The sequence below is a fragment of the Mytilus galloprovincialis genome, chromosome 14 (assembly GCF_965363235.1).
Source record: "Mytilus galloprovincialis chromosome 14, xbMytGall1.hap1.1, whole genome shotgun sequence".
In the NCBI taxonomy this organism is placed as follows: Eukaryota; Metazoa; Mollusca; class Bivalvia; order Mytilida; family Mytilidae; genus Mytilus; species Mytilus galloprovincialis.
In genome coordinates this window covers 72,694,387-72,709,237 of record NC_134851.1, presented here as the reverse complement: position 1 = coordinate 72,709,237, position 14,851 = coordinate 72,694,387, and the positions used below count along the sequence as shown (strand labels likewise).

Genomic DNA, 14,851 nt, shown 5'->3' with positions numbered 1-14,851 from the left:
AAATAACTTGTAATAGAATACTCATGTCATCCCCTCATCACTAACGTCCCAATAGGTGCACGTTCTCTCAAGGTTGAAATTTATGTTAGCTGCTCTGTTTCTGATCAAAACAAAAATATGCATTCTCAAATCATTGTCCGATATTATGATTTGTGATGTTTTTGTCACCAAACGAGTTCCCAAATTAACAGTTTTTCCTATTTTCAGTATTTCATGATTTGTTATGTTGTATAAATTTACCAGTTAATACCCGATGTCCTTACACACACTGGTGTTGGGTTGGGGATTGTCCTTGTAGATGTTAAAAATTGTAAATACGTTAGTGACACATCTGCATTAATCCCGGTAGCGAGTGTACATGGATTCCACCGTACCTTGGCAGCTCTCCAGGGGTTCTTTGGGTATCGGAGGAATTTACTAGTACATACATTTTGTACATGTACATTAGACTTAGTCCAAACAATTATGAGTCTTGAAAGTGGGTCTCATTGGGGTCTAAGCGTGACGCGGGATTGCCGATTTTTGTAAGCGTGACACGTAAAAGTCAAATTATTGTGTCGGGAAAACGGGAAATGAAGTCTAGCGGGACCCGGGAAATGACAAAAAAAATAGAATTGCTTACGTACATAGTGTAAGCGGGATACGGGAATCGGACAAAACAGTAAGCGGGATCCGGGATCGAAACCCCCCAATGAGACCCCCTTGAAAGGCTATTGAAATTAAGTAGGAAGGCATCACAGAATAAATTAAAATAGCCTTACATGACCATGATGACGTCATAATTATATGAACTAGATTAAACTATACATGCACAGAGGCGGATTCCCCCCCCCCCCCCCCTTTTTGGGAAAAAATTTGGTTGCTTATATAGGGAATCACTGAAGCGTGACTGGAGCGGGCCCCCTCTTAGGTCAGTCAGTGAAAATTTCTGGATCCGCCACTGATGCATGACATATATATTGGGAATTTGGCGATAATCATGCTTATATGTAGTCCCTCTGTTCACTCTGCTCAGCTCCTAATAAATTGCATATCAGGCTTTGTAACGTTAAATATATTGACCAGGCCTTAATAAATTTTAACTGGACTTCATATCTGCGACTTCATAATGTTTGAACATACGTGGATAAGTTTGACCTGAAGCTTCATATTGTGACTCACAGCTGATATTTTACAGTATCAGCATGCAAACAACCCAATAAATTGTTGGTTACTGTATAGTCCAAATAGTTATGACGTCTTGAAAGGTAAATTTAGTTTTTAGCTTCAACGTCTTACCAATTTTTCTACAAATTAAATAGCCTTTCAAGACGTCATAATTATTTGGACTAGATGACCGTGATAAGCACATGTAGCATACACAAGACTGACACATCACAAGTACTGGTCGCGAACTAAACCGTATACCATCATGACCATGTATACTATAATAACAAGAACATTTTCATTTTGACTTTTGTGGTTATCTATCCCATGCACATGATGCACATGTCCAATTGAAAATTGTTATGTACTAAACCTTCATTAAATTATCTACAAAATGGTTTATTACACACCTTTTTCTATTATCCAAATCATTTGTAATAGGCCAAAGTCATTCTGTCCCAAGTTGTTTCATTCTAAATAGATCCTACACCCCAAAAAATAATGAATAATTGATGCTGTAAATTCAGAAATTATTGCGGGCAATTATTATTGCGATTTTGTCCTTTTAGACTAAAATGGGATTTTTATTTTTGTGATATTTAGAAAAATCCTAATTGATTCAAAGAAAAAAAAATCAAAATGCGAGTTTTAATTATTGCGATGATAATGCTGTCCCATTTTTTGCAATAATAAAAACATCACAATAATTTCTGAATTTACAGTATACATGGTATATGGACCATAATTTGCTATTGGGCTCCGTTTCCTATAACTATAGAAAAGAGATAAAATGTGAATTACTGTAAGAAAAGTTGTAACTACATCTAAAGATGCCATTATTTTTATCAACATACAAGTGTATGCTACTCTTCCCTAGAAAAAAAATTGAAATTAACAAATTTCAAAGATTATACGACCGTATTTGTGTGTCGTTTCTCGCGTTACTTTTCGCGTCCAAAGTGCATAACGCTGACTAATTTATAGATAATCGTCACCGGCAAATTCGTAATTTTTGCTTTAAAATAACAAAGAACATCGACCAATAAGAATAGTGAGAAGAAAATGCCGAGAACTATAAGTATTTCTGTAGCAGGTGTAAGAACACTGTCATTATTTTGGTTTCCCATTTCGTAACGCACATTTTAGATGGTTTAATCTGCTTTGTTGTAAAAGAATTCTTTGCAACAATATGCAAATACGAACTCTCACGAGATGTTCAAACAGGTAAATCAGAGATGATTTACATTCTTGTTTTGTTCTTCGTAATAATTAAGTTAGAAAATGACGTTATCGTTATGCGTTACATTTCAACACGAAACAGAAGTCCATTTATTTATTAAAATTGTTTTTGTCGTTAAGTTCTAATCATTTCCGGTCATACGTGAAACATGTGACTAACATGTGATCACGCCCTTACAGCCGGATATACGAAATACTAGGTCTAAACATTGTATTTGTTTCCAACGGGATGTAAGCAAGCATAATCTGTAGGCTTGTTTCGTCTTGTTTAAAAAAAGGAAAATACAATTTTCAAAGAGATTGCGCCGGGGGTGTATTATTTTTCCTATGTGCATAATGTTACATACGATCTTGTGTGAAAATAAATGCCCAATGACTTGACAAAATCGATTTCAGATTTGACCGACGTTTTAACACACTTCGTTTCCCAATAACGATGTAAAGGGTCCTTGGAAAATTCAATCGAAATTACGTCTCCTATCATGGTGCCGATGTTCGTTGGATTGATTTAGCTTCAACAGTAAATATTACTGGATATTTTAGGTGAATAAAGATGATTTAATAAAAAATACATGTTAATGTACCGTTACACTTGGAATGTACAAAGTTGGTATCTTTGTCACAATTATTAATTATTTTTTTTTATTCATGTTCTGCAAACACTTATCAGAAACGCAATAAACTTGTCAAAGGAAAAGTAAACTTTTACCATGCATGACTTGAAAGGAAGTACTTTATTGATTTTAGCCCACTAAAGTAGGTTAAAATGTGGAAACCATGTAGATGGTGTACAGGTCACAAATATCACATGGTGCCTATTTTAAAGATGCTAATTCCAAGTTAAAAGTTGTTTTCTTTACTGGATTTAAAGAATTTTACATTACCAATGATTTGGAATAAATTGTATATAACTGGAATTTCAAAACCAAATATAAATACATTTTTTTGGCTAAAACATCAAGATACAACGATTATGGTATCCTGTATCAATGAAGAAAATACGGAAATTCCTGAATAAATTGTACTAATTGTTTTCAAAACAAGCACATATTTAGGAGTTTTATAATACTGTTACATTTAAGATGGATTTTAAGAAAAAGTATACTGTTCAGATCATTTTAAGCAGATTTTGCAATAAAATAAAACTAAAAAAATGCTTTCGGTTTCTTATGGTTTCCTGTCGCGTTTAAAAAAAACTTTAATTTAACATTGAAAATAGATTTTAAATATTAACATGAAGCAAGTAACACTAGTAATGGTGTTCATTTATGTCTTTTGAAATATATTGTGCAAAATAAAGATTGGTTTCCTGTTTTGTTTCCTGTCACGTAAACGGTGAATCAAAATGTATTAATTTTTTCTCGAAAAACTCAATTGTTCCATTAATACTATTCTAACATCAACAAAACCCACAGAATAAAAGTTAAAGTTTTAGAACTTATAAAAAAGGATACAAAAAGAAACCAAAGGCCGAATACCAAATTATGGTCCATATGAGAATTAGGCTTATTCTTTACTTTGTGAAACACCAGTAAGAATGCTGTGAATAGCTATAGGTGGACATGGGTGGAGTGAATTAATAAGATGTGACACATCATGCACATGTTGAGAAAGTCTTTATATTTATATAGTTACAGAATGTTGAAGCATGCTATCAGATGGACAGGATTAATGAGATGTTATAGTACTCTGACAGGTTGATCATGTTGATAAAGCTTTAATACTTTATATTTATAGTTACAGAATGTTAAAGCATGCTATCAGATGGACAGGATTAATGAGATGTTACAGTACACAAGTTGATAAAGCCGCCCTCAGTAAATTAAGGAAAAAGACAGGAATTGCTTTCATTAACTGCAAGAAAGCTTTAGTGAAGTTTGATAATAATGTTGAACAGGTAATTTTGTCCAGTTTGTATTTAAATGGTAAATTTTAAAGGGTCTTTAACATGTTGACACAGACATGAGATTTTCCTTGTTACAATGTATGTGTAACTTTACATATATCATTATGATCATGTATATACTGTAAATTCAGAAATTATTGCGTGCATTTATTACTCATGTTACTGCCATTTTGTGATTTGAGACTTAAATGCAATTTTAATTTTAACGATTTTGAGAAAAATCTTGTTTAATTCATATAAAATATTTCAAAATGCGAGTTTAAATTAATGTATTTACAGCTCTGTCGCATTTTTTGCAATAATAAAAACCTGGCAATAATTTCTGAATTTACAGTAATATAAAATATTAATATTATTAACATGATTAGTGGTACTCTGAATGCATCACAGGTTGTGGGGAAAAAAGAGAAAAATGGGAGTGCCAATCCCTCTATCATGTCTATGCATCTCTGCACATATCTACTGTCCATCCTGTTCTTTTTAAATGTTAATCAAACTTACAAAAATTACTTATGTTATACCAGAGGTTTATATCTGGAATGTCTAGGCCAAGTTTAAAAATCATTGCCATTCAAATGAGAGTTTAGATTATTAAAATATATACTGTTTGTAAATAATAATCATATTGTAATTATGTTCTTGCAATTTGTCAAATTTTTATCAAACTTTTATATTTCATTGTTTGTCAGAGGTTTATACATCATATTGTACGTGTATTAGTAATGTTTTGGACAAATGTCATGAATGTCATGAATGTCATGAATGTCATGAATGTCATGAATGTCATGAATGTCAAAAACAGTGTTGATCAACTGTTTTTCAATGTTTTTAAAAGAGAAAAATGACTGTTTTTAAAAGAAAAAAGGGTTCTGACTCTGAGTATCAAGTAAAACAAATAAAATTCACTTTCTTCATATTTTTTCCTCTATTACAAATCTGGTATAAATATACATAAATATGTTGATATTTAACAGGCAGAGAAATGGTTACAAGAAGAGGCAAAGAAAGAAGGATGGGCAAAAGCTACAAAGTTACAGAACAGGAAAATGGCTCAGGGACTTGTTGGTTTAATATATGATAAAAGTCATGTGACTATGGTTGAGGTAAGATGTCCACCCTCAGCTCACTGTCTCTGTAGATATAAAATTGAGAATGGGAATGGGGATCTGTCAAATAGAGACAACAACCCGTCCAAAGAACAGACAACAGTGGAAGGCCACCAATGGGTCTTCAATGCAGTGAGAACTCCTGCACCTGGAGACGTGCTCCAGCTGGACCCCAAGCAAAAATGTACACTAGCTCAGTGATAATGGACACCATACTAAACTCTGAAATATACACAAGAAACATTAAAAATCATACAAGACTAACAAAAGCCAGAGGCTCCTGACTTGGGACAGGCGCAAAAATGTGGTGGGGTTAAACATAATTTTTGGAAAATGACGCAGTCATTGTTCCATAACTGCCGACCTGAACTTCATTACATTTCTCTGCCTACCGCGCTTGGTTTCGTATTTCCTATTTTCCATACAAACTGGAATCTGCTCGTGTTATCATTATGCATCATTGTGTAGTATTAAATCAGCCAGGACCCAGTTTACACTGGTTTTTGCTTGTATTCCACTACACTCGAACAAAGTGTTGTAGTTTGACGGGAACCAGTTTTAGAATTTGTAAACTACAAAACGTAATCGGTTATTGTTCATTCCGTTTTGGTGTTTCATACCGACTTATATGGTTTGAATAAGCTTAAGACCCTTCAAACATTAATGTGATAGGTATATTAAAGATTGTTTTACAAAAGGATTGAACTGTTTTACTTTCAAAGTCGTACTATAGGGATATCTGTCATATACGGATTTCCACTCTCACCGGTTAATTTCTTCTTTTACACGTGCTTTGGAAACTTCCTGTTTAATCGCAAGTTTTAAAATTGTTTTTGAGTGAATTAAACTTATTTTAACAATCATGAAGCGTTCCAGAATCATTTTAAAGCAGTTTCTTCTTCTCTTTGATGATGGAAAATAGGTTTTCTCAAGAAAATACCGCAAACGATCGCAGAGGAATTGAAACGTACAAGTCAAGTCGGCACCTGGTTAAATTGGCATCTAGTCAAATCGGCACCTATTCGACGTCAATTCGGCATCCAATAATATTTGTTATAATATTTTCTATTCAATTAATTAATTACTGTTACCAAGTACATAGTGAATATGTTGTTGTGTATTTTGGTAAACCACGAAACGAAAGTGAATATGTAGTGTATAAAGGTAAACAACGAAGCCCTTACCAAAGCTGTTGTTTTAACAATTAGACAATTTGTGTAATTGTAAAAACAAGTCAATTATTAAAATAAAATGGAAAACTATGAGTCCCTTTCAATAAATCAAACTTTCATGCCAAATAATTAGCAAATTTAAGGTGTTTGTTTTTCAGTAAAGTTTAAACAGCATTAAACCAAAAATCCTGTAAAATGCTCAACTGGTTAAAATAATGCAGAAAAATACATAATATCTCATGTATTAGTCCAAATAATTATGACGTCTGGCAAGGCTATTTTATTATTTTTCTGGGACGCCTTCCTACGACGTTCGTAGGAAGGCGTCCCAGAAAAAAAATTAACATAGCCTTGCGGTCATAGGAAGGTGTTCCAGAATAAAATTAAAAAAGCCTTGCCAGACGTAATAATTATTTGGACTACTCATATATATATATATCATTAAAAATACACCAAAAAAGTCATTAGTTGAGAAAAATAAATATATACAAAATGTACATGAACACCCAAAAATGTGAAAGTTAGTATTTAACTCTTTTTGCTTAAATACTGAAAAAAATTCTGGCAACCCCTTTCTTATTTTTACCCTATTGCTTAAAATACTGTTAAAAATATATTTTTAACATGGGTGACGAATTGACTATATCAGGTGTCGATTTTAACCAGGTGCTGATTTGTCCAGGTACCAATTTAACTAGGTGCCAGTTTGACTAGAATTCTTTGACAAATGTTTGAAACTATCTGAGTTTCATTAGACCTTTGATAGCAGTAACAAAAAGATTATTTACTTAATATTTTGTGGGAGAAGGGGGTTCAGACTGTGTGGTATCAGGTCTGTTTGTGCCCAATACATTTTCGCACCCTACACATTCGCACATTCACACTCCACTCATTCGCGCCCAATTTTAATTCAAATTCAAGTTGAATAATTGGAAAATCATGGTTGTTGTTTTAAATTGCTTTGGTGTAAATACTGAATGTATTTATAGCTTGGTATGAGTAAAACATTGAAGATTTTAAAGGAAAAAACACAAAAGATAATTGTTTTTAACAGCTTGGTCCCATTGATCTGAAACAACGAAACAATAAAACATAGAAACCAAAATATAGCAATCCACTAATATAACCAAAACATGATAAAATTTATTCAACACGCAGAAACAAACATAGTCAGAATCTCACTTCATTTTGAAACAAGTCAATGAAACAAGTTATAGCAATACACTAACCAAAACATGATTAAGAGTTATTCAACACAAAATAAAACGTTGACAAAATACCACTTTATTTAGAAAGGATTATTATTATTTTTAGCAATACCTTATCCAAAACATGATTAAGATTTATTCAACACAAAAAAAAAATTGCTGTCTCACTTTATTTTGAGACAATGACAACAATTATACTTATAAGAAAACACTTGCTTACAGAGTTATTAAACACAAAACCAATTAAGATTGGGTGCGAACATGTAGGGTGTGAAAGTGAAAGGGGTGAAAATGAGTGGGCGCAAACGTGAATGGAAGCGAACGGACCCAGATTCAGACTATGTACCAGTGAGAAATATACAAGCCTTTCTACGGTATTTATTTGTACAATTCAGCTAGTCTTGACCTATTCATTTGCCTTAAAAAACCAGCCAGTTGTCACCTTCACTTCACACACACACACACATATACGAATATCAATTATATGCTCACGATACATGTTGCATTGTTAAACTAATTACGGTATGTGAAAATCAAGACTTGCATAAAAACTATCCCAATATTAGAGACAGTGGCGTCATTTTTCTTCAGAGCTTTCAGCTCTTTGATTAGATCTCAACCATCCCCCTTTAACTCTAGCCAATGTAGAAAAAACTCACACACAACAATAAGCACAGTAAAATATATAAATTCGTCTTTATTTAGAAAAAAATCAAAAGATTCAAGTATTAAAAGTAGCAATACTGCACCTAGTTGATTAATGATAAAACAGTTTATAATGACAAACATGACAAAGATCAGATAAACATCACAATAATTTTTGAATTTATATATTAATTTTTATGCCGCACCTACGATTGTAGAGGGGCATTATGTTTTTTATGCCCCACCTACGATAGTAGAAGGTCATTATGTTTTCTGGTCTGTGGGTCCATTCGGTCGTCTGTCTGTTTGTTCGTTCGTCCGGCTTCAGGTTAAAATTTTTGGTCAAGGTAGTTTTTGATGAAGTTAAAGTCCAATCAACTTTAAACTTAGTACACATGTTCCCTATGATATGATCTTTCTAATCTTAATGCCAAATTAGAGTTTTTACCCCAATTTCACGGTCCACAGAACATAGAAAATGATAGTGCGAGTTGGTTATCCGTGTAATTGGGACACATTCTTGTTTAATAATATAGTTTGTTAGTCTTAAATTAGAGAGTGTTATCACTTTGACAATTGTTTAAGTTTGTGGTTAGGGTAAGCAGGCATTGTTGCATATCTTTATTTTAACACTTTATTGTATTAAATAAATTTAGGGCTATTCCAAAAATAAATGTATTGGGGGAGGAATTCACTTTTTATTTGACCCCTCCATGCACACATTTTAAATTTCATATTTCATTTAAATGTTCGAGCAATCTTTTCTTAAATAACCGCCATAAATGACCGCCACCCATCAAATTTTAGTGCCTTCCTCTCCCCATGCCCTTCCCCCCTTACAAGTAATTCTGGTAAAGGCCCTTAGAATGTTTGCAAATGGGAGACATGTCTCTATAAAAACAATGTATTGTTTTATACATGTTATATTTAACAAATTTACATATAACATTTATAAACTCTTAACATATTTTCTTAGTAAGTAGGGACTGAGAGAAATAATAATATCCAATGCATCTGAGAACATTTAACCTCTCGATGGTTTTTATTTTTATTTTCAGGTTAATTGTGAAACTGATTTTGTAGCCAGAACAGACAAGTTTAAAACTTTTGTAACCCACCTAGCAACAGTTTGTCACCAACACAGCAAACATATCAACGATACAAAGGTAAGGTATTGCCATGGTATAAACCAGAGGTTAAAATCAACAGATTGTTTTATCATGATGTTTATAAATGTCAAATGAAGATATTTTCTGGTGGTAAACATTACTCATTGATATATAAATTTGTCAATAAAAGAAAAGCAAAAGATACCAAAATAATAATCAAACCGTTAGTGGAAAAAGAACTGACAATGCTATGACAATTCTACACCAAAATACTGGCAAATATAATACCTTCCAGGATAAACTGTAACGTGAGGGTATCCAATTGCACCGAGTACCCAAATTGCACCTATTTAGCAAAAATAGCAATGGAAATCTTCCCAGATTTCCTAGAGACTAAACAGTTTGTATTTTTATGATTTGATACTATGCACGTCTTCCAACATAGGTAAAAATATTTAGATATACACAAAACGTTCACAGTATTTATCAACAGGTGGACTGTTTACTGAAAAAGCAAAATGTACGGAAACGTCGCCATGCGACGTCATCAAAATGTCATCTTTTTAAAATCAGCAAATACAATATGTAACAAGTATCCATTTCGTAAAAAATGAAGAGTAATCATGGACTTATATTCAATTGTTCAGAATATTTTAAGAAATTAAACAAAAGCTCGGTTTTCAGACTATTGACGATGCGATTTTAAGCATGGATGCAATTTGGGTACTCCTCATTACAGAATCATTGATGGTTTGGAGGTTAGTTCAGACCAATTTTTCTATGATTCCAAATGAATTCAAAATTAAATTGGTGAAACCATATAATAAATAATGATACATCTACAAAATAAACACATACTGAAAACTTTTGTGTGAAGCATATATAAACGTAGGTTAAAAAACTGTCAAAATAGGTGCAATTTGGGTACCCTCACGTTATCCATCTTAAGCATGACAACAGATATTTTACAAGAAGAAATGTCTTACAGAAAAACAACTGATATAAGGGTATTTATCCATGTCATAATATCAGTACATCTACAGCAAAAATCACACAAAAAGCATTGGAACAGCGCATTAAAGTGGTACCCAACACTTTCACTAAAATTAATTTGGCTCGTTAAATTTTTATAAAATTTTGTCAAAGTATTTACTTTGATCCTTTAACAAAAATATAAAAAAAATCAAAAATTTTGAACCAACCGTTTTGTCAGAAAAATTACACTGGTTATATAGCAGTTTGACAAACACCAATTTTGATCATTGAGAAGCTTAATATTCCTTTTACAACACAATGTAATTAAAACGTTTAGCTGACTTTATAGAGTTATCTCCCTGTAGTGTTAGGTACCACCTTAATTGCTATTCTTCATCTCAAAGTCATAGTGCAAGTTTAAGACGGCCCCTCTAGCACTGGCCTGAGCAGAATTCTTTGCAAAAATTATTTTGATAGACTTAGTAAGATGATACACTACTACTTTCTCAAAAATGCTGGCTATTTAGAGAATCGGTTTGTTTATATTTAATCAGACTCTTCAGATAAAAATAAACCTTATGCAAAAATGTATATCAATGCAACTGTTTATCTATTTCGGGTTGAAAAAAGTAAATGCAAAGTCTTTTACCATTGAAAATTGAGTTGATATACATGATATTTGAACCCTACAATAAAGAACAAAAATAGTGATTTTTTTCATATTTGATTGTTCCAAAATCAATGAAAGTCTTATACATGTACATGTATACATGCACTTGCATAAGGTCAATTTCTATCCGACACAGCTCAAATGTTAATTAATTTCCCTTTTAGTCCCTCTTAACGAAATCTAATTTCTCTTTTAGTCCCTCCTAATGAAATCTAATTTCCCTTTTAGTCCCTCCTAATGAAGTCTGAAGTAGGAGGAGTTAAATCTGGAACAGACAACAGCAGTTCAATAGCAGACTTGGTTGCCATGGAGATAGGAAATATTGGAGAAAACATGCAACTAAGACGAGCCCTATTTTATAAAGCTACCAATGATTTACAATTAGGATCTTATGTGTATGGTCCTGCAGGTAAATATACAATTACCATGATTATTGTGGATTCATTATTATTCGTTGGATACCAATTTTCGTGGATTTCATGTTAACCAATAACCGTGAATGTTCAACTAATCACAAATTTTATATAGGAATTTATGCAGACTTTTGAAAACCACAAACTCAAATATCCACGATAATGCAAGTTTTCCTCAATCCACCAAAAATTGGTTCCCACGAAAATAAATGAATCCACTGTTTAAGTTTAAGTATCATATTTCCTGGTTTTAAATTTTTGGGGTACTGATGAAGAAAAGTCCAGAAAATGATTAGACCCTCAAACTTTATTAATTGATATTTTCAACTAATTGCAATACTGTACATGTGTTTACAGATAAAAGATTAAGAAATATGAACCTCAGATGTCTGCAACACAAAAACATTTATTAGTTAGTTACAGTTCATGTAACAGGTATAAAAAAAAAAGGAAATTAGGACTGTTCCAAAATTGATTAAGAGTGATGAATGCGAGGCAATCAAATACAGTTGCTTAGAACTTTTAGAATAATTATAAGTAGAATTAAAATTTATTTTATGGACTTTATAAAATTGAGAATGATAATGGGGAATGTGTCAAAGATACAAGAACCCGACCAAAGATCAGAAAACAATGGATCTAAAAAATGCTTCTTTTATGATTAATTCTGTAACATCTCTTGTGTAGGTAAGAGAAATGGTAATGTTTTCATATTTTTATACCAATTAATAATTACATTAGATGTATGTTTCATTATAATACGTTATTCTGATTGGCCAACTGCACATCTCGTGCTATTCCGGAAACCATTGTATTAGACAATAACATTTATCATTCATGATGACACGAGGTCCCACAATAAAGTGCACAGGTAAATTAAATGAAAACTTGATAAAAATCGTGTTTTCATGATTCTAGCTAAAAAAATGTAATTATAAGTATTGAATGCTTCTTTTTGTAACTTTATAGGGTTGTAAAAGCGTTGACCGTGCGCACATTTTTAGTATGAAGCGCTTCCGCGCTTCATACAAAATGTACTTCGGTCAACGCTTTTACACCCCAATAAATTTACAAAAAGCAGCATTCAATTCTTAATTAAAAAAATTGAGAATGTTTGCTAGCTTAAGGTCAGTATAATTTAAACCAAACTTTTCATTTACCTTTCAAACATTTGGCATTTTAAAAAAATGATTATACTGTAAAATTAGAAATTATTTAAAAACTTATAAATGTGAATAATGCAACTAGTTGAGTATTGTAGTAACAAGAACTCACATTTTATAACTAAAACATATATCTGTATGTGGATTTTTCTGAAATCACATTAATTAAACCTGCATTTTGGTCCATTTTTGAAAAATCGCAATGATAAATGAAATAATTTCTGAATTTACAGTAATATCCAAGGGAAGCAACTCATAAAAATTATTTCCACAATTTTCTATATATTCTCTATGACACTGATATAATCAGACATTAAATGATTTTTTATTTATTTAAGGTAAACCACTGTGGATAAAAAATGTTCAGTTAGGAAAATATGCTGCTGTTGTTCAATTTAGTCAAATAATAAATGGTACAAAGGTCATCCCAGGTCATAGTCTAAGTCAGCAACTAGGTCAACATATTGTTGGCATGCATCCAAAAACAATTGGTAACTATGACGATATAGCTTTAGAGAGTAGTAAAGATGAAGAGATTGAAACTGATGAAAATGTGTCAAACAACAGCTCCGCAGAGAATGCAGAGAAATATGAAAATGAGGCTCAAGATTCAAGGGAAGGAGAAAGTGATGATGAAATTGAAAATTTACCGAAAGAAAAAGAAAAAGATGAATCACGATTCTTATTTCAAGAATATTTAATGGACCCTGATACAAAAGTGTATGAAATTTTAACAGAGAACAATATGAAAGTAATGGACTTTGTTAGATTTGAAGTTGGTGAAGAACTTCCTGAAGAATCAGAAGCAGATGACAAAGTGTCTACATCTTCATAATGTTTATTATCATTTTTAACTGTTGTTTAGATCGAAGCTTCTGATTTAGAAGATGAATAAGGGTCTTCATCATCATTATGTTTATTTTCTTTGTTAAATAATGTTTAGAGCCAAGATTTTCATTGATATAGACAACTAAAAAATACACTACAGTCAGTAGGTTTTGTAATTTTTAACTGTCATGGTGAGAGAGGGTGCAATGTGGGTAAATTTCTACCTGGGAAATGGTATTAAAATTTCTTTTGAATGCAATGTTTTTAATTCTAAGGTTCAATTTTAGTTTGAAGAAGTGGTCTGCCCATGGTTGTCAAAATCTACTTGAGATTTTTAGAACGTCAAAGTTTCTAGCAAAAAAGGAAGATTAAGCAGCAAAGAAAATATTGGACAACTACCCAGTTTCAACAAAGATCCAGCAATTTTGATATTAACAGGAATAGCATGTATCATTATGCATTGTCATTTTAGACATCTGATCATTTGTATAATTAAAAAAAAGAAATATCTGTATCATTGTTAAAGTGTTTATAGAAGTAGATTATGTGGAATGATTACCGATGAGATAACTCTCTACTAGAAACCAAAGGACATGGAATTTAACAAGTATAGGTCACTGTATGTACACCCTTCAATATTGATCATAACTATTTATACCGTAGAAAGGGGTGTATGGTCCGCGGTTTTTTACCCTGGGAATGAAATTGATGGAAGGGGTGCGGACTATGCAGTACTATAGGATTTCGTGACATTTTTTTCCATGTAGTGATACGATGTTGAACGAGGTTTGGCCAAGTAAACAGAAACATCATGTGTTGTCAATATTATAATGTATTCTTGCATTTGACAACTCTTTGTATTATTTAGAAATAAAATAAACAATCTAACTGTATTCTTGACTACTCTTTGTTATTTTTTTTAATAAAATAAACAATCTAACAGTGTTGACTTAGTAATTTGCATAAAAATCAGCCTTTGATCGAATGTCCGCTTTGTTTCGGATTTGGTCAAATTTGTGTCATTGCAGAAAGCTCGACATAGGAATAGTGATCCGGCGGCGGTGTTAGCTAACTTCTTAAAAGCTTTATATTTTAGAAGGTGGAAGACCTGGATGCTTCATACTTTGTATATAGATGCCTCATGTTACGAAGTTTCCGTCAGCCACATGTCCAATGTCCTTGACCTCATTTTCATGGTTCAGTGACCACTTGAAAAAAAAGTTCAGATTTTTTGTAATGTTGAATTCTCTCTTATTATAAGTAATAGGATA

The 14,851-nt window shown here is 32.2% G+C and overlaps 1 protein-coding gene across 1 annotated transcript; it reads left to right on the top strand.

Moving 5' to 3' along the window:
- Positions 1-14,094, top strand: LOC143059327 (elongation factor Ts, mitochondrial-like). The gene is made up of 6 exons (XM_076232809.1): positions 1-72; positions 4,123-4,282; positions 5,266-5,394; positions 9,481-9,588; positions 11,405-11,585; positions 13,091-14,094. The coding sequence occupies exons 2-6, from the start codon at positions 4,130-4,132 to the stop codon at positions 13,585-13,587; spliced, it is 1,068 nt and encodes a 355-aa protein (XP_076088924.1). The 5' UTR covers positions 1-72; positions 4,123-4,129; the 3' UTR covers positions 13,588-14,094.
- Positions 14,095-14,851: the final 757 nt, after the last annotated feature.

Coding starts and splice junctions, on each gene's coding strand:
- LOC143059327 (XM_076232809.1), top strand. CDS start 4,130: ATGTTAAAGCATGCTATCAGATGGACAGGATTAATGAGATGTTACAGT. Junction 4,283..5,265: donor TTGATAATAATGTTGAACAG/GTAATTTTGTCC, acceptor GATATTTAACAG/GCAGAGAAATGGTTACAAGA. Junction 11,586..13,090: donor TTATGTGTATGGTCCTGCAG/GTAAATATACAA, acceptor TATTTATTTAAG/GTAAACCACTGTGGATAAAA.